Source organism: Palaemon carinicauda, chromosome 31 (genome assembly GCF_036898095.1).
Source record: "Palaemon carinicauda isolate YSFRI2023 chromosome 31, ASM3689809v2, whole genome shotgun sequence".
NCBI lineage: Eukaryota > Metazoa > Arthropoda > Malacostraca > Decapoda > Palaemonidae > Palaemon > Palaemon carinicauda.
Genome location: NC_090755.1, coordinates 56,313,145 through 56,340,444, shown reverse-complemented (window position 1 = coordinate 56,340,444; position 27,300 = coordinate 56,313,145). Strand labels below are relative to the sequence as shown.

At 44.4% G+C, this 27,300-nt stretch overlaps 1 protein-coding gene across 1 annotated transcript in view; it reads right to left on the bottom strand.

The window, feature by feature from the left end:
- LOC137624416 (F-box/LRR-repeat protein 18-like) overlaps nucleotides 1-27,300 on the bottom strand; it is a 94,839-nt gene that overhangs the window by 64,742 nt on the left and 2,797 nt on the right. The window contains exon 3 of the mRNA XM_068355161.1: nucleotides 22,050-22,137. Coding sequence (XP_068211262.1) covers nucleotides 22,050-22,137 — 88 coding nt within the window. The remainder of the gene's footprint in view (nucleotides 1-22,049; nucleotides 22,138-27,300) is intronic.

Sequence of the window (27,300 nt, the reverse complement as noted above, 5' to 3'; positions counted from 1 at the left end):
GTTAGGTGAAAGAAGGACCTCTCCCGAAGGAAGGAACTCAATATGACCCGGGTCTCTTGACAAAGCTGCCAGTTCAGAAATTCTTGCCCCGGAAGCCAAACTCACCAGGAAAAGTGTTTTCCTGAGAAGGGGAATGTAATCACAAGAACTGTTAATGGTATCAGAAGCCAATTTGAGTACATCATTAAGGAACCAGGTAACCGGGGTAGGACGAGTAACCGGTTTCAGTCTGGCACAGGCTTTCGGAATTGAAGCTAACAAAGAGTCGGTTAAGTCTATGTTAAAACCCACTAGGAAGATCTTTTTCAAGGCAGATTTAATAGTGGTGATAGTATTGGCTGCCAGACCTGATTCTAATAAAGTTCTAAAGAAAGTGACTGTAAGGTTCTAGTTCATACAGTGTACGTCTGAGTCTATCAAAAATTTAGCCAACTTTTTAACCGCAGAATCATATTGGCGGATGGTGGAATCCCGTTTATCTGATTCTAGGAACAGGGTGTTTTGAGGATCGATATTGGCACCATGCATGGCCGCAAACTTCATGAAGTCCATAAAGTTAGGGCGCTCTGAATGTTTGAGAAAGCGTACACAACGCGTGTTTGTACTATCTGAGACAGAACCGGATTAGGTATCGGGTGAGGATGTAGTCTCAACTCTCGCAGGAGAGGGTACCAATTGCTCTTGGGCCAGTTGGGTGCGACCAAGGCTACTCGTCCCTTGAAGGATCTCAGTTTGTCTAGGACTTTCAGTAAAAGATTCACCGGGGGAAAGAGATAAATCCTTTCCCAGATGTCCCAATTCTGTGACATGGCATCTGTGGCGTAGGCCTGAGGGTCTAGATTGGGAGCCACATATACTCTCAATTTGTGGTTGGACCCCGTGGCGAAGAGGTCCACTTGGAGACCCGGAACCCGAGAGAGAATCCACCGGAATGACTTTAGATCGAGTGACCATTCCGATTCTAGAGGGGAGGTCCGGGACAAGGCGTCTGCCACTACGTTCCGGACTCCCGCCAGGTGGACAGCTGAAAGATGCCAACGGTTCGAGGCTGCTAGGGAGAATATGGCTACTAGAACATGGTTCAGAGGCCCTGATTTTGATCCGCCTCTGTTGAGGCAGCGGACCACCACTTCGCTGTCGAGAACCAGACGAAGGTGTTGTCTCTTGGGTGGAGCGAGACGTTTCAGGGTTAGAAGAACTGCCATGGCCTCCAGCACATTGATGTGAAATTGGCGGAATAAGGGAGACCAAAGACCTTGAACTTTCCTGAGCTGAGAATAGCCTCCCCAACCTGATAGGGATGCGTCCGTGTGAATGATTAACTTCGGAGGCGGAAATCGAAGGGGAACTGACTTTGACAGATTGTTGGCCCTTGTCCAAGGTAGAAGTCTTTCCCGGAGAATGGGAGGAAGGCGGACTTTCCTGTCCCGGAGCTTCCGGTTCGCCCTCGAACGCCAGACACGATTGATATCTTTCAATTTTGCCTTCAGAAGTAGATCCGTCACTGAAGCAAATTGAAGGGACCCTAGGATCCTCTCTTGGAGTCGTCTGGAACTTACTTTGTCTTTTAGAAAGCGTTTGGTGTTCATTGCAATCTCTAACCTCTTGGGTTTGGGAAGACACAGAGTATGAGATATAAGATCCCATTGCAGGCCGAGCCATTGGAACTTTGATTTCGGAAGAAGACGGGACTTCTTGAAGTTGATCTGGAAGCCTAGAGATTGAAGGTATTGGATGACTCTGTGAGTGGCTTTTAGGCAATTTTGGGAGGTGTCTGACCAAATGAGCCAGTCGTCCAGATAGGCTACTACTTGAATCCCTTGATTTCTGAGTTCCTGAACAGCAACTTCTGCTAACTTTGTGAAGATCCTTGGGGCGATGTTGAGCCCGAAAGGCATCACCTTGAAGGAGTAACTTTTGTCCCCTAGGCGGAAGCCTAGATACGGACGGAAGTGTCTCGCTATCGGGACGTGATAATAGGCGTCTGTAAGATCGATAGAGGTGGTGACGGCCCCACGGGGAAGTAAGGTCCGCACCTGCGAGACGGTAAGCATTCGAAACTTGTCGCATTGAATGGACAAGTTGAGAAGGGATAGGTCTAGAATCACTCTTCTCTTGTCCGAATCCTTCTTCGGGACACTGAACAGCCGACCCTGAAACTTCAGGTGTTTCGTTTCTTGTATGGCGTTCTTTTGTAACAGGTCCTGGACAAATTCGACTAGGTCCGGAGTGGAATGTTGATGAAATCTGTTCGGAGGTGGAGGTCCTTGAATCCAACTCCACCCCAGTCCCTTGGAGATGATACTGAAAGCCCAGGGACTGAACCTCCATTTGTTGCGGAAGGCATAAAGTCTCCCCCCTACCCGCTGCACCTCAGTATTGGTTTGAGGAGTTGCCTCCACGTCCGCCTCGGAAGTTCTTTCCCTTGCGAAAGAATCTACCTCTACCTCTGTTCTGGTTTGAACCACGGTGGTAGCCTCTACCTCTGTTATAACTCTGGGAAGAGCCTTGAGCCTCATAAGACTGGTTAAAGGCTGGAGAGGTGGTGGAGGCACCGGGAAGCTGGCTCTTAGGGAGCAGAACGGTGACATAGTCGTCCGATGAAGGAGCCTGAGAGGTGGAAGGCTGTGCAGGAGCAGCAGGAGATGGAGGAAGAGGCTGACGGAAAACAGACGAACTACTCTGCTGTTGCCGGAACTGGGTGGAGGTATACGGGCGGAGCTTCTTCCTACCCCGGGCTTGGTAATTTGCGGGATCATATTTCCGCTTAGGAGTCAAATCCCAACGGGCTTTAAGGCTCTGATTAACCCTAGTAGCCTCTGCCAAGACTTCCTCCACAAGATCCTCAGGGAAAAGATTTGAACCCCAGCAAGAGGACCGGATAAGTTTATTAGGCTCGTGCCTAATAGTCGCCTCAGCCAGGACGTGTTTGCGGCACCTACGTTTAGCAATAGCAAAGTCATTTAAATCGAAATATAACGACTGCAAAGTAGCCTTATTGAGAGACTTAAAGATACTCTCAGTATCATAAGTTAAGGCTATCGACTCCGTAGACGTGGCCAAGTTCAAAGTTCGACCAACACGTAGGCGGGAATCATACTCCTGTTTAATAAGAGATTCCGGGAGACGGGGAAGCCGTTCACTAAACATAACTGAAGCACAGTCCGCTGTTAGCATGCCAGAAGTAAAAGTGGTATGGACATTGTCCCAACACTCATTACCTGAAGGAAGGAGGGAGATCGGATCCACCTCTCGGATGGGAGGCAAGGGCTTCTCCTCCAGAGCATATTGGAAAGCAAGCTCTGCAACCTTATTGACGCATGGAGTCACGGTGTTCTTGTCCATTAAGAACATTGTGAAAGAACTCTTATAAGGCGTCAACATGGTATTGGTGCAACCAATATCATTCAGAAACCTAGCCCAAACAGATTGGGCTTGTTCTTTTGGGAAAATGACAGTCTCTTTGGGGACCTTATCCAGCCGAACCAGAGCTTCCTCGGTAAGCCTGGCATAACCATGAAATGGAAATGCGAGACCAGGAGGAAAGAATTCAAAATCCTCTAGAGGACGAGTACCAAGACCTTCCAATGTTAACATCCCATCTGAGAATGGGGAATGAAGAGCCATGCGCCAAGGGTTATTCTTGGTAAACGGCGGAAGCTTAGAGGCATCCGGGATGAGAGAGCTTTGAACTCGCTCCGGAGCACCTTGCTCTAATGCCCCAAGTCTCTGACCAATGTTAGAGAACATCGTGTCCATCTTGGCCTGCATTTCCGACACAAACTTAGATTGCATCTCCGACACGATGCGAAGCATGGCTGATTCGGAAAGGCCCGGGCTAGGAGCAGAAGTGGCGGGTTGTACTCCCGGGTCGTGAGACTTAGAGGAGGAGCCGGAAGCCTTAGATGACGGGTTTGTATTAGACTTGGAACTATGGGAAGCCTTGTGGGGCTTACGAGCTTTTGGCAAAGTTCTCGATGTAGACTTATCTTTGGGGGGAACTGGGTGTGATCGATGAGACGAATCACGGTCCCCAGAAAAACCATGGAAAGAAGAGAGATCAGATGAAGAAGAAAGAGCGGGGCTGAGGATAGGAATCTCAGCGCCGGTAACACCTGCCTCACTTACCACCCTACCTGCATCCGGATCATCCAACAACATAGGTTCAACGTCCAAGTTCATGGAAGCCACATTGTCTTCCAGATCTCCGGGGGCATCCAACGGATCTTGTTCCTGGTCGATGAATCCCACTATGGTGGCATCAATGTCGGCAATGATGGGTGCCGCGACATGCCTAGCCACAGCGGCTGAAGACTTGGCATTAGGGTAGATCATGGCACAGTAGTCTTCAGATAGGACGTAAGGCTGTTTAGATTTCACGTTTCGGGCAAATCCCCCAACCCACACTTTCAGGGTGGCCCGAGCCGCAGTCTTCTGCTCCGGGGATGCCTGAAATAATAGTGGGAATTACAAAAAGGAAGATTCCCGGCAGTCCTTCAAGACCATAGAAATCTTACTAAATAGTGTATGTATACCAAAAAAGGTAAAATAATTAGAAAGGCAACATAGCCAACGGGACTCACCGAATCAGATCCGAGGGTGGTGATGAGGTCAAAACAGACCATACAGTTATCAGGGTGCCAGACCACGATGTCCTCCAGCTGAACTCCGCAGAGGGCGTGAGACCTACATACAGTATGGCCACAAGGCTGATGAAGAACAGCCGCACAAGCCGTCGTCTGACAATGCACCATCTATAAAAAGAATAGTATATGAGAAACTGTAATTCTCTTAAGTAGGGGCGGGTCCGGAGGACCCGGGACTAAACATGAGTCTAACTTAAGACTAGAGCTTAACTGTAATACTCTTAAGTAGGGGCGGGTCCGGAGGACCCGGGCCTAAACATAAGTCTAACTTAAGACTAGAGTATAGCTATCCATTCCGGTCGAGCCGGGATCATAAAGAAGGATGCAACAAAGAATTAAGACACATGGTGTCTGATTTCCCGGAGCGAGGTTAAGCCCCGGGCCGGGAAATAAAAGTACATCCATAAACCAATACATATAGGAACTCCGGGATAGTGATCTGTCATATATAATCATATATAATCATAGGAACTGTTATAAATTAAGAGGGGGGCGGAACTGTAGATAAGAACCGCCAACAGAACCCGGAGGGTTTCGTATAACATAATAAAAGTGTGATAGGTAAATATAAAATAGGGTGCACCGGGATCCTACTCTGTTGACCGGTGGCCAACCCGTCTAGACAGAGACGAAACCGCCGGGACACCCGGAGGACAAAGTCCATAAACACTGAACTACCCCCTCTAAAAGGAGGGAAGGCAACGGTCCCCTAGGGGAGGGGGGAGAGAAGCCTAGCCACCCACCTAGCGAGAGGGGGAGCTTGGGGGAGGATCACGTGATACGGAGCAGCAGGGCTACCAACTGACGATCCCCAAACACAGATCATACGGAGTAATAAGCACAAATATTCATTATAAAAGTAATAGCGTTGAAAAATATATAAATATACACATAAAAAATTAGGGCAAGGCGTGCAACATAATAGATAAATCCCAAAGGACAACAACCTGATGGCTTATATAATAAAATTGCCGCCCAGTAACGAAGGTCGGCAAGCCATCTACGATACGTAACTGATATCGGCCCTAAATATGAACCACAAGGGTTCTAAACGCTAAATAATGAATATCCACAATAAAACATATAAAATTTAAACTAATAATAAAATTAATACACTTAGTAACACCGCGAGTGAAACTAAAAGCTCTCAAAACAGGAGTACCAACTGTAAGCGGAATCGAGCAAGACCGAGATGATCGAAGAGAATAAACTCCTATAATTTAAATATTAAACGATCTAGATTGCTCAAAACACAGCAAAACATAGCTTGGTACTTAACTTAGACGGTGTCTCCTGGGAAACCGATGAAGAAGCCATAATCCAGTGAAAAATAAGGCAAAACACGAGAGCACAAAAAAAGCGGGTTACAACACAGGCGTGCTAAAAAGGAGTTGGGTTCTGAGCGGATGCAGAGTTGGTGGTGCCGAGTGAGGTTGAACGGCTCTCCTCTATTGGGGTCTTTGTCATGGATGAATCTAAATAGTGCGGGACCTCTGGATTATACGCCCAATTTTATACCGACACCAATAGGTGAGCGAGCTAGTTAACCTAGCACTCCTTTACATTTTTTCTCTGGTATATTTAGCAGTAAATTACCTAAGAATAAGTGCTAATAGGAGCTTATTCACTGGCCGGCACAGGTTCAAGCCCAGAAATTAATTTTTTATAAGTTTATAATAAATGGAAAGTTAATCGAAGAGGCCTATAAAGGCGGAGAGATATAAAATAAATAGATCTATAACTTGTTAAGCAAAATTACCAAAAACCTAAACACACTTCCGTCTAAGGGAAGGGTCGGCCATTTAAAAGTGAAAGAGAGTCCATACTCTCTTCGTCACCATAATTAAATCTATCCAAAACGAGTTCAAGTTTTGAAATGAAGATAAAACCCCTGCATAGCGAAAGCTCAAAACTGGAATAGTGTACTTCACCAAATCGTTGTGCAAACAAATCCAGTTAGGGACGGCGTATTTAGTAGGTCTTGCCATTGGCACGACAGAGAGAAAATTGGTTCTTGTTGACATCGAGTACTTGAGTACCTACTTGACAGATGGCGCTGTTGATGTACACCCCCACCTGTATAGCGATCGCTGGCGTATTCCGCCCTTAGGTTTTTTCTGTCGGGCAGCAGAGCTGACAGCTATATGATCATCGGGTAAGTTTAATATTGAAAACTAAATATTCACTAAGGCTTGTAAAACCCTTAGTTCCTGCTGAAAAGAGACACTGGTGAAACGAACAAGAGAGAAAATGTCCTCTCAAGCCTGTGACCATTTACAGTAAATAGTAATTACTGTATCTTGACTGACAACATGAAACTAATATCTCTAACAGCTATTATGACAAAACTGATTGTTGGTAGCAAGAACAGAAACACTGGTCTCCCTCAAAGACAGAAAGAAGCACAGGACCTTACATAAAAGCAGCTGTTGGTTTTATAATTTAACCGTAAAATTAATAATTTCAATTCCAATTTTGTCATCAAACTATCAGAGTACTGTAAAAGGAGAAACTTATCCTCCAAATACCATACTGTATTTTACTCTATGAGGCTAGTACCCCTGCCTGGTGAACACGGACAGGGGACATGTGTAGCTCAAAACTAAGCTATTATGCTCAATATAGGAAAAATACATACCAGGAAATACAGTAATGCATACCTGAACAGTCCTGATGCCCACATACATTTTAGTGCACTTAAAATTCACTATTTATCAGCACGAATGGAAAGGTCTACGTATGGGTCTCGTCAACAAAGGTAGTGGGAGACCCAAGAAAGTGAGGGGCTAAACCATTGAGCATGATTTTCATGCCATGAATTGTGTAACATTCTCTGACTGGGTGGTTCCAGAATGGAAGAATATACAGAGATGGGGGAGAAAAAATGTATCTTTTTATGAAGTTCACAAAGCTCATACTCAGATATTATTAATGTAACCTAAATGTAAAATTAATCAAAATATGCACCCAACAGGTTGATTGAAAACATCCAACCTCCCATTTTAATTGCAGCTAAAACCTGGGAAGGTATCTGCATGGAGAATCTCGTAAAAACTAGAATCTCCTTGAGAAGAGACACGTCTAGAACTAGTCTCCAATCTCCAATATTGTAAAAGCCTGGAGAAGTAACTAGAAATTTTATCACTCATTTTGATAGCAATGCAAATAATTCTTCTAAAATCTTTACCTCTTTTGGATTGTAAAGGCATGAAGGATGGGACATTGAAATGATGGATAACAGGCTTTATATTTGAAAGGAAATTAGTGGCCCCTCTCTAATGATACTAGCACCCAAAGGGTCTGACAGAAGCAGACTCTAAACATGATGGAAAAAAAAAAAAACCTGTCACCTACTTTTATTGATCTGTTGTTGTTCCTTGTTAGATTTGCTAAGTTTTAATTCCCTGTTTGAGAAACTACATTTCCTCTGACACAAGCTTAAGACTCGCTAACAAAAAATCTATCACTAATCCTCGTCCTACCTCTGCCTCCATAACAACCTTGAGGAGGAGGCTGATATGAAGTAGACAGACCAATGGTTTGCTGGGAAGAGGAAGGAGGAACTTGTGCAGTATGAAGAGCGAGAAAAACTTAAGTCTTTTTACCTCTGCCAACGAAGTTGAAAGTAGGTTATGTTTTACCCCCTGTTTTTGTGTTTGTTTGTGAACAGCTTCCTGGCCACAATTTTAATCATAGAGTAATGAAACTAGCAGGGATTAACTGTTATGTAAAAAGCTGGAAAGGATTAAATTTTGGAAGGTCAAGGTCACGGTCAAGCATAGCGTCCATTCACGTAATCAGCCATAAGTTTGGACATCGTTGTCACAGACTTCAAACTTGGTTCATATTTGAGTGTATGAACATCCATGCCAATTAATACATGTTAAGGTCAAAGGTCAAGGTTACACAAAAGGTCAAGAAATAAGCTGCCGCGGCGGAGGTCTGCCAATCTAGTTTGTTCTAAAATTAACTTGATTATTAACTTAACCCTTTTACCCTCAGGCTATTTGGAAATTTCCAACCCTTAACCCCCAAGGGTTATTTTTTATTCAAGCACATTTTGCAGTATATATTTTTCAAATTGCTCTAACAGCCTTAATTTTTGTCATAGAGAGGTCAGGTTGGTCTCATTCTCTTGGAAAATGCCAGAATTTTCTCAAAAAATTATCAAAATAATAAAAAAAAAAAAATTGTAAATAGCATTTTATTGCAGGGACGTACCGGTACGTCCATGGGGGTAAAGGGATGTGTTTTGTGAAACGTACCAGTACGTCCTTTGGGGGTAAAAGGGTTAAGACAAACAGCCTTCATCAATAAGTGTACATGGGTTTGGGCATCAAACAAGTTTCTATCCAATATACAATAAATCTGCAATTGCATGATTTAGATATTTTATAGATACTAAAATATCAGTCAAAATATTTTGAGCTTCAGCAGAACTGATCTCTACTTGTATAGCTACAAAAGAATTATATAACACCTATAGCTGAATCTACAAAACAATGAATTTCTAAGCGTCTACTGTATTCAGAACTTCTATGATTCCCTCATTTTTTTTTTTAGAATGGAATGAATCTTTACCTTTTTAAGAGGCTGTTTATCAGGCTCTATCACCAAATTCATGAATGATACAATATCTAAATCTACTTTCAAAAACAGAAAATCCTTGGTCTCATAAATACTTGATCGTTTGGGTTTCAAAATAAGAGTATTGACCAGAGTATAGCTTTTTTTCAATACCCCTCCTGAATGTAGACCCTTGGTTGCTGAAGCCCTTAAAAAAATCTACATAAAATTAGTGAATGATGCCAATTATGGCGAATGAAGTTCAGCCTCAACTAAACTCAAAGTATGATTGTGAATAGGTTAAGGACAATGGCTCCTCAACATTCACTTCTTTGCATCGACAATGTCTCTTTAACTAAGTTCTAGATGTAATTCTCAATTGAAAACATTAATTTTGAGAAATATGTTATTTTCATTAGTAAAATAAATTTTTGAATATACTTACCCGATGATCATATAGCTGTCAGCTCTGCTGCCCGACAGAAAAACCTACGGGCGGAATACGCCAGCGATCGCTATACAGGTGGGGGTGTATATCAACAGCGCCATCTGTCAAGTAGGTACTCAAGTACTCGATGTCAACATAGAACCAATTTTCTCCTCTGTCCACTGGGTCTCTATTGGGGAGGAAGGATGGGCCCTTTAATTTATGATCATCGGGTAAGTATATTCAAAAATTTATTTTACTAATGAAAATAACATTTTTCAATATTAAACTTACCCGATGATCATATAGCTGGTAGAGACCAGCATTACATGTTGACATTATTATGAGCTAAGTATTCCGTATTTCATTTTAGCAGTTATTCAAAATAACAAGCATAAAATAAATAAGTACCTGGTAAGGAAGTCGACTTGAACAATTACTCTGCCTTTTTAAGTACGTCTTCCTTACTGAGCCTCGCGATCCTCATAGGATGCTGAGCGACTCCTAGGAGCTGAAGTATGAAGGGTTGCAACCCATACTAAAGGTCCTCATCAAAACCTCTAATCTAGGCGCTTCTCAAGAAATGACTTTGACCACCCGCCAAATCAAGTAGGATGCGAAAGGCTTCTTAGCCTTCCGGACAACCCAAAAATATTAATAAAACATTTCAAGAGAAAGATTAAAAAGGTTATGGAATTAGGGAATTGTAGTGGTGGAGCCCTCACCACTACTGCACTCGTTGCTACGAATGGTCCCAGAGTGTAGCAGTTCTCGTAAAGAGACTGGACATTCTTAAGATAAAAGACGCGAACACTGATTTGCTTTTCCAATAGGTTGCGTCGAATATACTTTGCAGAGACCTATTTTGTTTAAAGGCCACGGAAGTTGCGACAGCTCTAACTTCGTGTGTCCTTACCTTCAGCCAAGCTTGGTCTTCCTCATTCAGATGGGAATGAGCTTCTCGTATTAACAGTCTGATAAAATAGGATAAAGAATTCTCTGACATAGGCAAAGATGGATTCTTAACTGAACACCATAAAGCTTCAGACGGGCCTCGTAAAGGTTTTTAAAATAGAACTTAAGAGCTCTTACAGGACATAATACTCTTTCTAGTTCATTTCCAACCATACGATAAGTTTGGAATATCGAACAATATTGGTCAAGGCCGAGAAGGCAGCTCGTGTTTGGCTAGAAAACCAAGTTGTAGAACATGTAGCCGTTTCGGATGAGAATCCGATGTTCTTGCTGAAGGCATGAATCTCACTGACTCTTTTAGCTGTGGTTAAGCATATCAGGAAAAGAGTCTTAAAGGTGAGATCTTTCAGGGAGGCTGATTGAAGCGGTTCGAACCTGTCTGACATAAGGAATCTTAGAACCACGTCTAAATTCCAACCAGGTGTAACCAAACGACGCTCCTTCGTGGTCTCAAAAGACTTAAGGAGGTCTTGTAGATCTTTATTGTTGGAAAGATCTAAGCCTCTGTGACGGAAGACTGATGCCAACATGCTTCTGTAACCCTTGATAGTGGGAGCTGAAAGAGATCGTTCTTTCCTCAGATATAAGAGAAAGTCCGCTATTGAGTTACAGAGGTACTGGTCGAGGATACGGATACTGACTTGCACCAGTTTCGGAAAATTTCCCACTTCGATTGGTAGATTCTAAGGGTGGATGTTCTCCTTGCTCTAGCAAACGCTCTGGTTGCCTCCTTCGAAGAACCTCTAGCTCTCGAGAGTCTTTCGAAAGTCTGAAGGCAGTCAGACGAAGAGCGTGGAGGCCTTGGAGTACCTTCTTAACGCGTGGCTGACGTAGCAGGTCCACCCTTAGGGGAAGTGTTTTGGGAACGTCTACTAGCCATCGAAGTACCTCGGTGAGTTATTCTCTCGCGGGCCAGAGGGAAGCAACTAGCGTCAACTTTGTCCCTTCGTGAGAGGCGAACTTCTGCAGTACCTTGTTGACAATCTTGAACGGAGGGAATGCATATAGATCTAGATGTGACCAATCTAGTAGAAAGGCATCTATATGAACTATTGGGAGCCTCTTGGTCATCGAGGTTGCGAAGAGATCTATGGTTGGCTGGCCCCAGGTGGCCCAAAGTCTCTTGCATACATCCTTGTGGAGGGTCCAATCTGTTGGAATATTTGTCCCTTCCTACTGAGACAATCTGCTATGACATTCAAGTTGCCTTGGATGAACCTCGTTACTAGTGAAAAGTCTAGACCTGTTGACCAGGTGAGGAGGTCTCTTGCGAACTCGTACCATGTCAGAGAGTAGGTCCCTCCTTGCTTGGAGATGTACGTCAAAGCAGGGTGTTGTCCGTGTTCACCTCCACCACTTTGCCTTGAAGGAGAGACCTGAAGCTTTTCCAGGTCAGACGTACTGCCAGTAGCTTCTTGCAGTTGAAATGCATTGTCCTTTGACTCGAGTTCCATAATCCCGAGCATTCCCTACCGCCTAATGTCACACCCCAGCCTACGTCCGATGCGTCCGAGAAGAGAACGTGGTTGGGAGTCTGAACAGTCAGGGGAAGACCCTTTCAAAGGTTGATAAAGTCCTTTCACCAAGTCAGACCAGACTTTATCTTTCCGGAAACCGGGATCGAGACCGCTTCTAGCGTCTTGTCCTTTTCCAGTGAAAAGCTAGATGATACAGAAGAGGACGGAGGTGTAGTCTTCCAAGTGACACAAATTGAACCATGGATGATAGTGTCCTAACCAGACTCATCCACAGCCTGACAGGGCAGCGTTCCTTCTTCAGCATCTTCTGGATGGATAGCAGGGCTGGGGGTTGAACGTCTTGTTCAGCAACGTCCTCATCAGAGGGTTCCTCATCCGAAACTGATGAGGAAACGGCAACGGAGTGGGCAACGTCTGACTCGCTGAATCCGGTCGCACTGGTGGATGCGTGACGGAGCCGGACACAATATCATGGTACTGCTGCACAGTCTGTGAACTGTCAACCATGGGGACGCGAGGAAGTACAGCGTCAACCCGAAACTGTCTAGACTGTCTGGGTTGTGCAGTCAACCCCCTACCGGGTTGCTGAGGTTGCCGCACTGCGTCACAACAAGTCACCTCTGCTGGTTGTTGAACGTCTTCCTAGTGACACACTGAACGTCCACAACCACCTCCGAGAGTCGCTTAACGTCAACGTGCGACTGGCAACCCACACTGGGTCGCATCGGTGGAGGAACCACCTCAACTGGCGGACGCGAGTAGGATACCTCAGCGTCAACAGGGCGCACAACCAACCGGTAGGAAGGTTGTTGGCCAGAAGGTTCTTCTCCGTAAAAAAATCCTCTATCAAGGACACAAGCTTGGACTGCATGTCTTGCAGCAAAGCCCATTAGGGTCTACGGGAGCAGGTGTGGCAACAGACGGGGTTAGCGACTGAAGCTGAACCATTTACCATCCCTGGAAGCCTTGTTATGCTTTAATTAAAGTCCATAGGAGGCTAAGCAGCTTAAGGCTCCTCTCCAAATGACAGAGTCCTCAAAGGAATATCAGTAGGAGGGAGAACAGCACTTTCTCATCTACAGGAACCATGTCCGAGAAAAGCTAGGTTATCTCAGTGAGGGTCTAACTGGTGCAGAAGCAGCAGACCAGAAGGCAACGTTATGTAACTGCTTGACAGTCTGTGAACTGTCAAAAACTGAACTGTCAACCACAACAGGTGCGTGAGGACATACAGCACTGGTGCATTAGCAGCAGACCAGAAGGCAACGTTATGTAACTGCCTGACAGTCTGTGAACTGTCAAAAAACTGAACTGTCAACCACAACAGGTGCGTGAGGACATACAGCACTGGTGCATTAGTAGCAGACCAGAAGGCAAATTCATGTAACTGCTTGACAGTCTGTGAGTTGGCAACAACCAAAGCTGTGTGGGGAAGCCTCAACTCCTGACTGATTAGTCTGCTGCGGGCGAGTGGCGGTAACCACAGTGGGTTGCGGAGGCTGACACACCATGTCAAAACACGGCAGCTTGTGGTAGCTCACGCACGGCAACGGAGTGCTCCGTGTGTCTGTGGGAGTCAGCATGCGTTGGCAGGGTAGACTGCGCATGGGTGGAGGAGCTCTCACAACAAGAGTGTGGGAGCAGGCAGCCGCAGCGTCTGCTGGGCGCACAACCGTGGCAGGTTGTAGGCAAACGGGTGCATCGTCAACCTTCTCCGCAGTCGGAGTGTGGGAGCAGGCAACAACCAAAGCGGAGTGGTGGTGCGTGGTGGGGACTGCCGTGGGTTGCGGAAACTAACGCATCGCGTCAAAACACGGCAGCTTGACTCCACCTTCCCACTGCTGATGCGGTAGCTCACGCATGTCAACGGAGGGAGCCGCACGTCGGCTAACGTCAACATGCGTCTGGCAGGGTCGACTGCGCATCGGTGGTGGAGCTCTCCGCAGCCGGAGTGCTTGCACCAGTTTCGGATTGTAGGCTAACGGGAGCAGTGTAAACCTTCTCCGCACGAAACTCCTGCATAACCGCAGCTAACTGAGTCTGCATAGACTGCAGTAAAGACCACTTAGGGTCTACAAAAGCGGCAACAGACGGAGCTACTGTCCGTTGTGACTGAGGGTCTAAAACAGTTGGTGCGGCAACAGACGGAGTTACTGCCTGTTGCGGTACCACCTTGCCTCTCTTGGGAGGTGTGCAGTCGTCGGATGACTGCAGCGAGTCCGAACTGACCCAGTGGCTACACCTGGGCCGATGGACTTGCGCGGAAGGGACCGACTTGCACTTAAAAAGCTGCGAGATGTGGTCCATGGTTTCTTACGAGAAACCTCTTCCGCAGACGAGAAATAAATGGGCTCTCTCGTCTTTGTGTGGGTGGGGCGATCTTGGGTAGATACGCCCGAAACCACGGAGGGAAAAACGTCTGTTCGTTGATCAAGGCCTGTGGAACCCATAAGTCGTTCGACATTACTTCTCCCCTGGGCTTGGGAGCTTGTAAGAGGTCCCGGACTAGGTGAACGACTGGCACGAACAGACGAACCCTCGGACGCAACACTGTAACACTTTGCGCATATCACTTTATCACTTTGATTTTCTGTTTTGCACTTATTTCACTGAAATCGAAACTTTAACTGATTTCTACCTGAAACACGCAATCCTATCCTTCATTAAAAGGTAGTAATTGCGAAAACAGTCGTACAATGCAACAGAAAACATATATAAAGATAAAGAATTCAGTGGCTGGGAAAGAGACTAAACACTAGATCAAATAAACTACGTTTACAATCTCTCACCGCACATAGCCTGGGAACAAGAATAAAACTCTAGAAACGTTTTACCTTCTTCCCCTACAGCGACTAGGGAGGAGAGTAAAAAAAACGAGAACAACGTTACCAGCTTGAACGAAACGTTTATTCTCCTCTCTCTCCCTCCGTCTCTATCTCTCTCTCTCTTTCTCTCTTGATTTCGCACCTGAGAGAAGAGCCCAATTATATATCGTTAACACGTTATGCTAAAGGAAAAAAACTGAAAGGTTTTCCAAATAAAAAGTTCCTTTAATTTAGAATTTAAACCATTTAAGCTAAGAAAGAATGAACGAAACGCCAGAATCGGTTTACTCTTACTGCAAAGTGAAACCGTGATAAACTCTCTCTCTATCGTAACGATAGAGCGCATGTTGAACGTCCTGAACGTCAACAACTGCGTAGACTAAAAACTAAACGTTAGTTCATCTTTGAAAACAGTACGAGACTATTAAAGAAATTCTTTCATAAAACATTAAAATTTAAAAAGTATTAAATTCTTTAAAGGTTAAATACGATATAACGGGCTCAATGTTAATTAACTTCAGTTCCAAGTTAGGACCGCCTACTATCAGGAAAGGTCGCATATAAACAAACATAAAAATTTATTGTTATATGTTTATAATAAATGGGAAGTTAATCGAAGAGGCCTATAAAGGCGGAGAGATATAAAATATATAGATCTATAACGTGTTAAGCAAAATTACCAAAAACCTAAACACACTTCCGTCTAAGGGAAGGGTCGGCCATTAAAAGTGAAAGAGAGTCCATACTCTCTTAGTCACCATAATTATATCTATCCAAAACGAGTTCAAGTTTTGAAATGAAGATAAAACCCCTGCATAGCGAAAGCTCAAAACTGGAATAGTGTACTTCACCAAATCGTTGTGAAAACAAATCCAGTTAGTAACAGCGTATTTAGTAGGTCTTGCCAGTGGCACGACAGAGAGAAAATTGGTTCTATGTTGACATCGAGTACTTGAGTACCTACTTGACAGATGGCGCTGTTGATGTACACCCCCACCTGTATAGCGATCGCTGGCGTATTCCGCCCGTAGGTTTTTCTGTCGGGCAGCAGAGCTGACAGCTATATGATCATCGGGTAAGTTTAATATTGAAAAACAAGGTCTGTTTCTTCATCAGTTGCACAAAATTTAGCATTTTAAGAGTCTGAGATTTTTGGTGATGTTCTCCCATCCTGTCTTCAGCTGCTGACTCTAATTTTAATTTGTTGGATAAAAACTTGTATTCTATTAAATTCCTTATCCCTGATCTAAATAACCATTTCTGGAACTGTTGTTCAGTTAGGTTTTAAGCAAGTTACATAAGAATTTTCATAATTCTGACTATTCTTTTAATTCAGATCTTCCCAGTGTACCATCCAGTATGTAGTACTAGGTATGCAGTTAATTCTAACAGTATTGCCTTCTACATCATAAGGCTCAATATTACACAGAAGTGTAGAAGTTTTATTTTAACTTTAACCAGATTGTGGAATGATCTTCTTAATATGGCAGTTGAATTAACGGAACAGGGATAAGGAATAAGACAGGGTATGTGTGGTCTGGCCCTTGCTCACTCACAGGCGAGTGTGTTCTGAGAGGCAATTAAACATCCATGGCAGGAAGCATCTGAACTGCAGTGCGCTAGCCAACTGTTCTGGGGAGGGGCTACCTATTCCAGAAAATCCTCCCTGCAAGATGGAAGCCCCCTACCTGTATATGCTAGTTCTGTTACATGAACGCAACAGTAAAGCGCTTGTGAACCAGAGACCGTTAAGTCACTGCTAGTGATGTAGCCTCTGGTGCTCTATCTCTTGTCTGGTACAGATACTCATACCAATTGTATGAAGGAGAGTGCACCCTAGAATGGATGTGCCTGCGTAAGAAACCAAGATAGTTTTCAAATGCCTTCTTCCTAGAAGGAGAAAAGTGTGGATACCATGCTGATGATGTGCATCCAGAGGAGCTCTTAACCCTATGAGAATCAACTTGGTCTGGGCCAGAGGGCTCAGAAGGGAATATGTGCATCTAGAAGGACGTAAACTGATTATCAAGAGAGATTCTGCAGGTGATAGCACACTTGGTCAGTCTAGAATATGTCTCCTAACTGAAGGATAAACCTCTGTCAGTGGGTCATTACCCAAAGAGCACCTCTACTTGTCAGTAAGTGCAAGTGTGTGCCATACTTGGGGAGCACGAATGCATAGAACTTCCGAGTTATGTCGAGAGAGTTCCTATTGAAGGGCGGGCATGTACAATTGCACTTGTCTCTTGGTAAGGACAAGATTTGACAGCGCTGAGCACTTGCGCTCTAGAACAGACATAGTCTCCTCTGATGCACTCTCAGAAGGTGAAGGCTTGAAGGCCTGTAATATTCTAGGAGATTGTGCAAGAACGCTAACTGCTAAATGTGGTTGAGCGCTCACATGTGAGTGCAAGTATCCATTTACTGTACAGGCAAGAATTCGTAAGTGCTCTCAGCAAGAGCCGATGCGCATGCTTAATCGCTAATGGAAAAGAATCCATGAACGCTTAGAGGCGAGTGCGACGAGTGCATGTGCAATCTTGAAAGCGAGTGTGTATGAGTGTAGGCGAGCATGTATGAGCATGTGATGCGAGCAAGTATGATCGCTAAGTAACGAGCGTGTATGATCACAAATAGATGAATTTGCTTGAGTGCGATCTAGCAATCGCTTTTGAGTGCATGAGGCCGATCCCTTATGGGAAAACGAGTGTATGATCTCCAGATATGATGAGTGTGCATTTAATGAGGAATGCGGGTGTCTCACCCAATATGCACCAATAGCATCATGTGTCCAATGGGGAGAGAAATTTCTCAAACCTGTGCGTGTCAAAATGTAGGGGCATAAGAGCGCAATCCAAGGTTCCTGTACGGGAGCATGCTCTCAAAGTAAGACAGACAGGTATCACCTTAACAATGTCAGGCGCTACGAGGTAAGAGCCCAGCAGCAGGGGCGTACTTGCAGACCAAATGTCTTGTCTTGGACCAAAAAGTTCTAGATGGACAATCTTTGGAGGAGGGCGAGGGAATCTTTGATGGGGAGGTAGAAGATGAGGTTGAAGCATCAGACTAAGTGGAGAAAGAGGCCTAAAGCAATTTCTACTCTTACCCACTAAGAGTGCTCCATGAACTGCTAGCGAGGTGAATGCAAAAGGTGAGGATGCGTAATCAACTGCACCTTTTGAGGTCTCTGACAAACTTGAGAGGACTATGTAAGCCATCTCCTCTATGAGGGCTGGAGGATAAGGGTTAGCAGACGAGGAAGCTTTTAGTTTAGGAATCACTAAAGCCAACATGCGCCTCTTCACTGATGGGATGCCCTCCAACCATAAGGATGGCCACAATGTCCTTGGGGCGTCGTCTCTCACCAGGTCATCTAAAAACTTGTCAGATTCACTACGAACCACCTGGGAACTATGCGCCTTTCTAGGGGAAGCCAGTAGGACTAACTCCTTTGGAGATTGCATTAAAGTTAACTTAAGATGGCCGCCCATCTCCGCCACCCCACTGGAGAGGGGTGAAGGAGAAGGTTCGGAGACCTGAGTACCAGAGAAAGGAGAGAGATGTTTAGGGGAACTTTCCGACTAAGAAGAAGGTCTTGGAGAAGAAGTATCTCTTTTACCCTTTCTTTTACTCGTCTTGCTACATTTAAGTCTTGATTTACATTCCTTGTAGGACAATGACTCCTTACAGTCATGGCCCCTGAAAAATGGGCACCATGAACGATGATCCACCAAACTCCTGCTTATAAATATTCCACATTTATGGTCAGGAATGCGAGGGTAGTACGGCATGCCCACATGCAGTTTCTCCATTATCAAAATCAACCAATCTCATTGGGAGGAGAGAAAGAAAAGTTATTAACTAAATATAGTCACACTGAGAGTATTTCTGTACATTACAACTAGGTGGCTGAAGTCAACATGGCTACCATGGAAGCCAGTGGAGGGGGGGGGTGTTCCCTGCCACCCATCTATAACTACCAGTACCTTGCTATAAAATCTTAACACACTAGTTTCCAGTTCCACTAATATCATCCATATCCATATACCAAAGGCACTTCCCCCAATTTTGGGGGGTAGCCGACATCAACAAGAAACAAAACAAAAAAGGGGACCTCTACTCTCTACGTTCCTCCAGCCTAACCAGGGACTCAGCCGAGTTCAGCTGGTACTGCTAGGGTGCCACAGCCCAACCTCCCACATTTCCACCACAGATGAAGCTTCATACTGCTGAGTCCCCTACTGCTGCTACCTCCGCGGTCATCTAAGGCACCGGAGGAAGCAGCAGGGCCTACCGGAACTGCGTCACAATCGCTCGCCATTCATTTCTATTTCTAGCACGCTCTCTTGCCTCTCTCACATCTATCCTCCTATCACCCAGAGCTTTCTTCACACCATCCATCCACCCAAACCTTGGCCTTCCTCTTGTACTTCTCCCATCAACTCTTGCATTCATCACCTTCTTTAGCAGACAGCCATTTTCCATTCTCTCAACATGGCCAAACTACCTCAACACATTCATATCCACTCTAGCCGCTAACTCATTTCTTACACCCGTTCTCACCCTCACCACTTCGTTCCTAACCCTATTAACTCGAGATACACCAGCCATACTCCTCAGACACTTCATCTCAAACACATTCAATTTCTGTCTCTCCATCACTTTCATTCCCCACAACTCCGATCCATACATCACAGTTGGTACAATCCCTTTCTCATATAGAACTCTCTTTACATTCATGCCCAACCCTCTATTTTTTACTACTCCCTTAACTGTCCCTAACACTTTGCAACCTTCATTCACTCTCTGACGTACATCTGCTTCCACTCCACCATTTGCTGCAACAACAGACCCCAAGTACTTAAACTGATCCACCTCCTCAAGTAACTCTCCATTCAACATGACATTCAACCTTGCACCACCTTCCCTTCTCGTACATCTCATAACCTTACTCTTACCCACATTAACTCTCAACTTCCTTCTCTCACACACCCTTCCAAATTCTGTCACTAGTCGGTCAAGCTTCTCTTCTGTGTCTGCTACCAGTACAGTATCATCCGCAAACAACAACTGATTTACCTCCCATTCATGATCATTCTCGCCTACCAGTTTTAATCCTCGTCCAAGCACTCGAGCATTCCTATTAAAGGATGAAGGTTTGTATCCATTTAGGAGCAATCACTCTTTGATAAAGCAGTCCGTACTGCTAAGAAAGAAGTAATCAAAATCTCTTCCTTTTATTTGAAAGTTGTTCAAATAAATGGTCATTATTTTAATGACTCTTACCAAAAATTCATTCTTCAAATAAGTTTCAAAAGTTTTACTATTAAAAAAGTTCTTTATTACCTTCCCCAGCTAGAAGTGAAAATGTTATTAACACACAGCTACTGTAGACCATCCTCACCCACCTCACATGTAAAGAAATCAACCCTTTAAAATTAAATTGGTTGACTATACATACTCTTTTGCTTTAATTTTCAGCTAAATTTTAAATTAAAATATTGGTTTGCACTTAACTAATTTTGTTGCAAAGTATACATGAATGTCTCCTGAATGTTTCTTTAAATTTGTATGACTTTTTAAAATTTTAGGTGTGATTCTCAACAGCATATTTACTTTTGAGAAACACATTAGGTCTGTGACTTCTTCAATTGCACAACAAAATTGGCTTATTGAAAAAGTCTTCTAAGATTTTCGGTGATCAATCTATTCTGAAGAAGTGTTTTAATTCTTTCATTCTACCTTGTTTAGAGTATTGTTCTCCTGTCTGGTCTTAAGCTTCTGAATCTCATCTTAATTTGTTGGACAGAAACTTACGGTCTATTAAATTTCTTATTCCTGATCTAGATATCAATCTTTGGCACCGTCGTTCCATTAGTTCATTATGCATGTTGCATAAGATTTTTCATAACTCTGACCATCCTTTACATTCAGACCTCCCTGGACAATTCTATCCTGTTCGTAATACTAGGCAGGCAGTTAATTCTAATAGCCAGGCCTTCTCCATCATGAGGCTCAATACCACACAGTATTCTAAAAGTTTTATTCCAGCTGTTACCAAGTTGTGGAATGATCTTCCTAATCGGGTAGTTGAAGCAGTACAACTTCAAAAGTTCAAAGTTGGAGCAAATGTTTTTATGTTGACCAGGCTAACATGAGTCTTTTTATAGTTATATATGACTTATCTGTTTTTGACATTGCTAATAGTTTATATAGGACATATCTGTTTTGACGCTGTTACTGTTTTTAGAATTCTTTGTTAATTTATTCTCCTCATTTATTTATTTCCTTTCCTCACTGGGCTATTTTTCCCTATTGGAGCCCTTGGGCTTATAGCATCTTGCTTTCCAAACTAGGGTTGTAGCTTGGCTAGTAATAATAATAATAATAATTTGTTAGCTTGACATCTTTAGCTGTATATAAGTAGCTAGGCCTTCTTTTCATTTCACTTTGTTGGGTAATACTCTAAATAATTGGACTTGTAATGATTGAGTCCTCAGTTTTGGAAGTCTTCCCTCTTTAAAAATAAAACATACTTCAATTACTGTATTAGATATACCTGTACAGTAGAAGAGAGTTTACAAGTTCATCAGCAACTTCAGACTGCCTTAGCCAAGTTTTCTGAAGGCTGAATCTCAGACAAGCTGTTTTATGGTGTTTCGTTACTTATCATTTATTCTATGGTGGATTTTCATTACTATTCCTACCTGACTACCACCGTCCACTTGCCTATCCATTTGGGAATCAGCAATATGAATACTGAGTAAGAGTAATTGAAATAAAGAGAATTTCCAAAAAAATTATTTCAATACTTGACCAATACTATATTCATTTGATCCCACCTTCCTCCCCAAAACATCGCAGTTCATAACATATATGTTAGCCCAAGCTAGCAGTAGTAATTAAAATATGAGAAGACAAGTTATACATATCAACTATTAATCGTCTAATTTTTAAATTTTTAATAAAAGCTGTGCTTTCAAAGCTTGTACCACAATGAATATTGATGAAGTATTGAAGTACTAATATATATTTGAAAGAATCTGTCAATATAGTTTCAACCATCAAAAGTACAGAAGTCATATCTCAGGAAAAAAGGGATATAGATGAAAATAAGTATAATAAAACTTACCCAAGATATGGAATGGGAAACATAACATCTTCCAGATCGACGACAAGCTTTTCAAGATAAGGAAGTCTAAAGTTCCACTTGTCTTGGTCTGAAAAACATTTAATCATATAATAATAAGTCATACAAAGAGTGAAAGTCTATTACTGTACATGATGATTACCTAAGGACCTTATTCTTTTACACAGAATATGTTATTTTTATTAATAAAATAAATTTTTGAATATACTTACCCGGTGATCATATAAGCTGCAACTCTGTTGCTCGACAGAAAAACCTACGGTCAAAATACGCCAGCGATCGCTATGCAGGTGGGGGTGTACATCAACAGCGCCATCTGTCGAGCAGGTACTTAGTACTCCAAGTAAACAAAGAACCAATTTTCTCCTCGGTCCACTGGGTCTCTATTGGGGAGGAAGGGAGGGTCCTTTAATATATGATCACCGGGTAAGTATATTCAAAAATTTATTTTATTAATAAAAATAACATTTTTCAATATTAAACTTAGCCGGTGATCATATAAGCTGATTCACACCCAGGGGGGTGGGTAGAGACCAGCATTACATGTTTACATTATTATGAGCTAAGTATTTTGTATTTCATTTTAGCAGTTATTCAAAATAACAAACATAAAATAAATAAGTACCTGGTAAGGAAGTCGACTTGAACAATTACTCTGCCTTTTTAAGTACGTCTTCCTTACGGAGCCTCGCGATCCTTTTAGGATGCTGAGCGACCCCTAGGATCTGAAGTATCAAGGGTTGCAACCCATACAACAGGACCTCATCAAAACCTCTAATCTAGGCGCTTCTCAAGAAATGACTTTGACCACCCGCCAAATCAAGTAGGATGCGAAAGGCTTCTTAGCCTTCCGGACAACCCAAAAACAATAATAAAACATTTCAAGAGAAAGATTAAAAAGGTTATGGAATTAGGGAATTGTAGTGGTTGAGCCCTCACCCACTACTGCACTCGTTGCTACGAATGGTCCCAGAGTGTAGCAGTTCTCGTAAAGAGACTGGACATTCTTAAGATAAAAAGACGCGAACACTGATTTGCTTTTCCAATAGGTTGCGTCGATTATACTTTGCAGAGATCTATTTTGTTTAAAGGCCACGGAAGTTGCGACAGCTCTAACTTCGTGTGTCCTTACCTTCAGCAAAGCTTGGTCTTCCTCATTGAGATGGGAATGAGCTTTTCGTATTAACAGTCTGATAAAATAGGATAAAGCATTCTTTGACATAGGCAAAGATGGATTCTTAACTGAACACCATAAAGCTTCAGACGGGCCTCGTAAAGGTTTTTAAATAGAACTTAAGAGCTCTTGCAGGACATAAGACTCTTTCTAGTTCATTTCCAACCATACGATAAGTTGGAATATCGAACGATATTGGTCAAGGCCGAGAAGGCAGCTCGTGTTTGGCTAGAAAACCATGTTGTAGAACATGTAGCCGTTTCGGATGAGAATCCGATGTTCTTGCTGAAGGCATGAATCTCACTGACTCTTTTAGCTGTGGCTAAGCATACCAGGAAAAGAGTCTTTAAGGTGAGATCTTTCAGGGAGGCTGATTGTAGCGGTTCGAACCTGTCTGACATAAGGAATCTTAGTACCACGTCTAAATTCCAACCAGGTGTAACCAAACGACGCTCCTTCGTGGTCTCAAAAGACTTAAGGAGGTCCTGTAGATCTTTATTGTTGGAAAGATCTAAGCCTCTGTGACGGAAGACTGATGCCAACATGCTTCTGTAACCCTTGATAGTGGGAGCTGAAAGAGATCGTTCTTTCCTCAGATATAAGAGAAAGTCAGCTATTTGAGTTACAGAGGTACTGGTCGAGGATACGGATACTGACTTGCACCAGTTTCGGAAGATTTCCCACTTCGATTGGTAGACTCTAAGGGTGGATGTTCTCCTTGCTCTAGCAATCGCTCTGGCTGCCTCCTTCGAAAAGCCTCTAGCTCTCGAGAGTCTTTCGATAGTCTGAAGGCAATCAGACGAAGAGCGTGGAGGCCCTGGTGTACCTTCTTTACGCGTGGCTGACGTAGAAGGTCCACCCTTAGGGGAAGTGTTCTGGGAACATCTACTAGCCATCGAAGTACCTCGGTGAACCATTCTCTCGCGGGCCAGAGGGAAGCAACTAGCGTCAACCTTGTCCCTTCGTGAGAGGCGAACTTCTGCAGTACCTTGTTGACAATCTTGAACGGAGGGAATGCATATAGATCTAGATGTGACCAATCTAGTAGAAAGGCATCTATATGAACTGCTGATGGGTCCGGGATTGGTGAGCAAAATATTGGGAGCCTCTTGGTCATCGAGGTTGCGAAGAGATCTATGGTTGGCTGGCCCCAGGTGGCCCAAAGTCTCTTGCATACATCCTTGTGGAGGGTCCATTCTGTTGGAATTATTTGTCCCTTCCGACTGAGACAATCTGCCATGACATTCAAGTTGCCTTGGATGAACCTCGTTACTAGTGATCTGTCTAGACCTTTTGACCAGGTGAGGAGGTCCCTTGCGATCTCGTACAATGTCAGAGAGTAGGTCCCTCCTTGCTTGGAGATGTACGTTAAAGCCGTGGTGTTGTCCGAGTTCACCTCCACCACTTTGCCTTGAAGGAGAGAACTGAAGCTTTTCCAGGTCAGACGTACTGCCAGTAGCTCCTTGCACTTGAAATGCATTGTCCTTTGACTAGAGTTCCATAATCCCGAGCATTCCCTACCGTCTAATGTCGCACCCCAGCCTACGTCTGATGCGTCCGAGAAGAGAACGTGGTTGGGAGTCTGAACAGTCAGGGGAAGACCCTCTCTAAGGTTGATATAGTCCTTTCACCAAGTCAGACAAGACTTTATCTTTCCGGAAACCGGGATCGAGACCGCTTCTAGCGTCTTGTCCTTTTTCCAGTGAAAAGCTATATGGTATAGAAGAGGACGGAGGTGTAGTCTTCCTAGTGACACAAATTGATCCACGGATGACAGTGTCCCTACCAGACTCATCCACAGCCTGACTGGGCAGCGTTCCTTCTTCAGCATCTTCTGGATGGATAGCAGGGCTGGGGGCTGATCGTCTTGTTCAGCAACGTCCTCATCAGAGGGTTCCTCATCCGAAACTGATGAGGAAACGGCAACGGAGTGGGCAACGTCTGACTCGCTGAATCCGGTCGCACTGGTGGATGCGTGACGGAGCCGGACGCAATATCCTGGCACTGCTGCACAGTCTGTGAACTGTCAACAACCATGGGTGCGCGAGGAAGTACAGCGTCAACCCGAAACTGTCTAGACTGTCTGGGTTGTGCAGTCAACACCCTTGCTGAGGTTGACGCACTGCATCACAACAAGTCACCTCTGCTGGTTGTTGAACGTCCTGAACGTCAACAACCACCTCCGAGAGTCGCTTAACGTCAACGTGCGACTGGCAACCCACACTGGGTCGCATCGGTGGAGGAACCACCTCAACTGGCAGACGCGAGTAGGTTACCTCAGTGTCAACAGGGCATACAACCGACCGGTTGGAAGGTTGTTGGCCAGAAGGAGGAACCACCTCAACTGGCAGACGCGAGTAGGTTACCTCAGCGTCAACAGGGCGCACAACCGACCGGTTGGAAGGTTGTTGGCCAGAAGGTTCTTCTCCGCATTTAAGTCCTCTATCAAGGACGCAAGCTTGGACTGCATGGCTTGCAGCAAAGCCCATTTAGGGTCTACGGGAGCAGGTGTGGCAACAGACGGGGTTAGCGACTGAGGCGGAACCATTTACCATCCCTGAAAGCCTAGTTATGTGTGACATAATAGTACAGCAAAACTTCAAAGGCTTGACAAAAGCTGAGAAGTTGTCCTGTAAACAACTTGGAGCGTCTTCTGGCTAGGCGCCAGGGCGAGTCTACCAGAAATGAGAAGTCTATCTGGGCAGATGCATGAACTCCCAAGCCGAGAACTTCTCTCGTGTCCTATCAGACTCTCGCTCTATAAGCCAGTTTAAAAGAAGGGAAATCAAAGGCTGTATCCCTAAAACTCCTCCTGGTGCAAAAACCAGTCGCCTAGCCAACGTAAACGCTCTCTAGGAGAGCGAGAGAGCACTAGCTTAAAAACAATGGCTTCGAAGTAGTTAGGCCTAGTGTAAGTTCTGACGTTTAGGCGAATGAGGAGCAGCAGTTACAAGATCCGGACGAAGATCCTTAAAAAATCATCATGATTTAATTAAAGTCCATAGGAGGCTAAGCAGCTTAAGGCTCCTCTCCAAATGACAGAGTCCTCAAGGGAATATCAGTAGGAAGGAGAACAGCACTTTCTCATCTACAGGAACCTTGTCCGATAAAAGCTAGGTTATCTCAGTGAGTCTCTCACTGGTGCATAGTAGCAGACCAGAAGGCAACGTCATGTAACTGCTTGACAGTCTGTGAACTGTCAACAACTGAACTGTCAACCACAACAGGTGCGTGAGGACATACAGTGTTCACTCGAGACTGCTTTGACTGTCTAAACTGAGCAGTCAAAACAACTCTAGAATGCGGAGGTTGACGCACCGCGTCAAAACAAATCAACTTAGACTGTTGTTGTACCTCGCGAACGTCAACGGAAGGTTCCGTGCGTTACTGAACGTCAACATGCGGCTGGCAGGGTACACTGGAACGCATGGGTGGCGGGACTCTCTCAGCTGGAGTGCGGCAGAAGGTTGCCTCAGCGTCCACAGGACGCACAACCGTGTTGGTTGTAGGCTAGAGGTTGGTGCAGTGTCAACCTTCTCCGCACGAAAGTCCCGCATCAATGACGTTAACTGAGACTGCATGGTCTGCAGCAAAGACCACTTAGGGTCTACAGCAGCAGGTGCGGCAACAGACGGTGTGACTGCCTGATGCGGTACCGCTTTGCCTCTCTTAGGAGGTGAGCAGTCGTCGGAAGACTGCAGCGAGTCCGAACTGACCCAGTGGCTACAACTGGGCCATTGGACTTGCGCGGAAGGGACCGACTTGCGCTTAATAAGCTGCGAGACCTTGGTCCATGGTTTCTTACGAGAAACCTCTTCCGCAGACGAGAAATAAATGGGCTCTCTCGTCTTTGTGTGGGTGGGGCGATCTTGGGTAGATACGCCCGAAACCACGGAGGGAAACGTCTGTTCGTTGATCAAGGCCTGACGAACCCATAAGTCGTTCGACATTACTTCTCCCCTGGGCTTGGGAGCTTGCAAGAGGTCCCAGACTAGGTGAACGACAGGCACGAACAGACGAACCCTCGGACGCAACACTGTAACACTTTGCGCATATCAC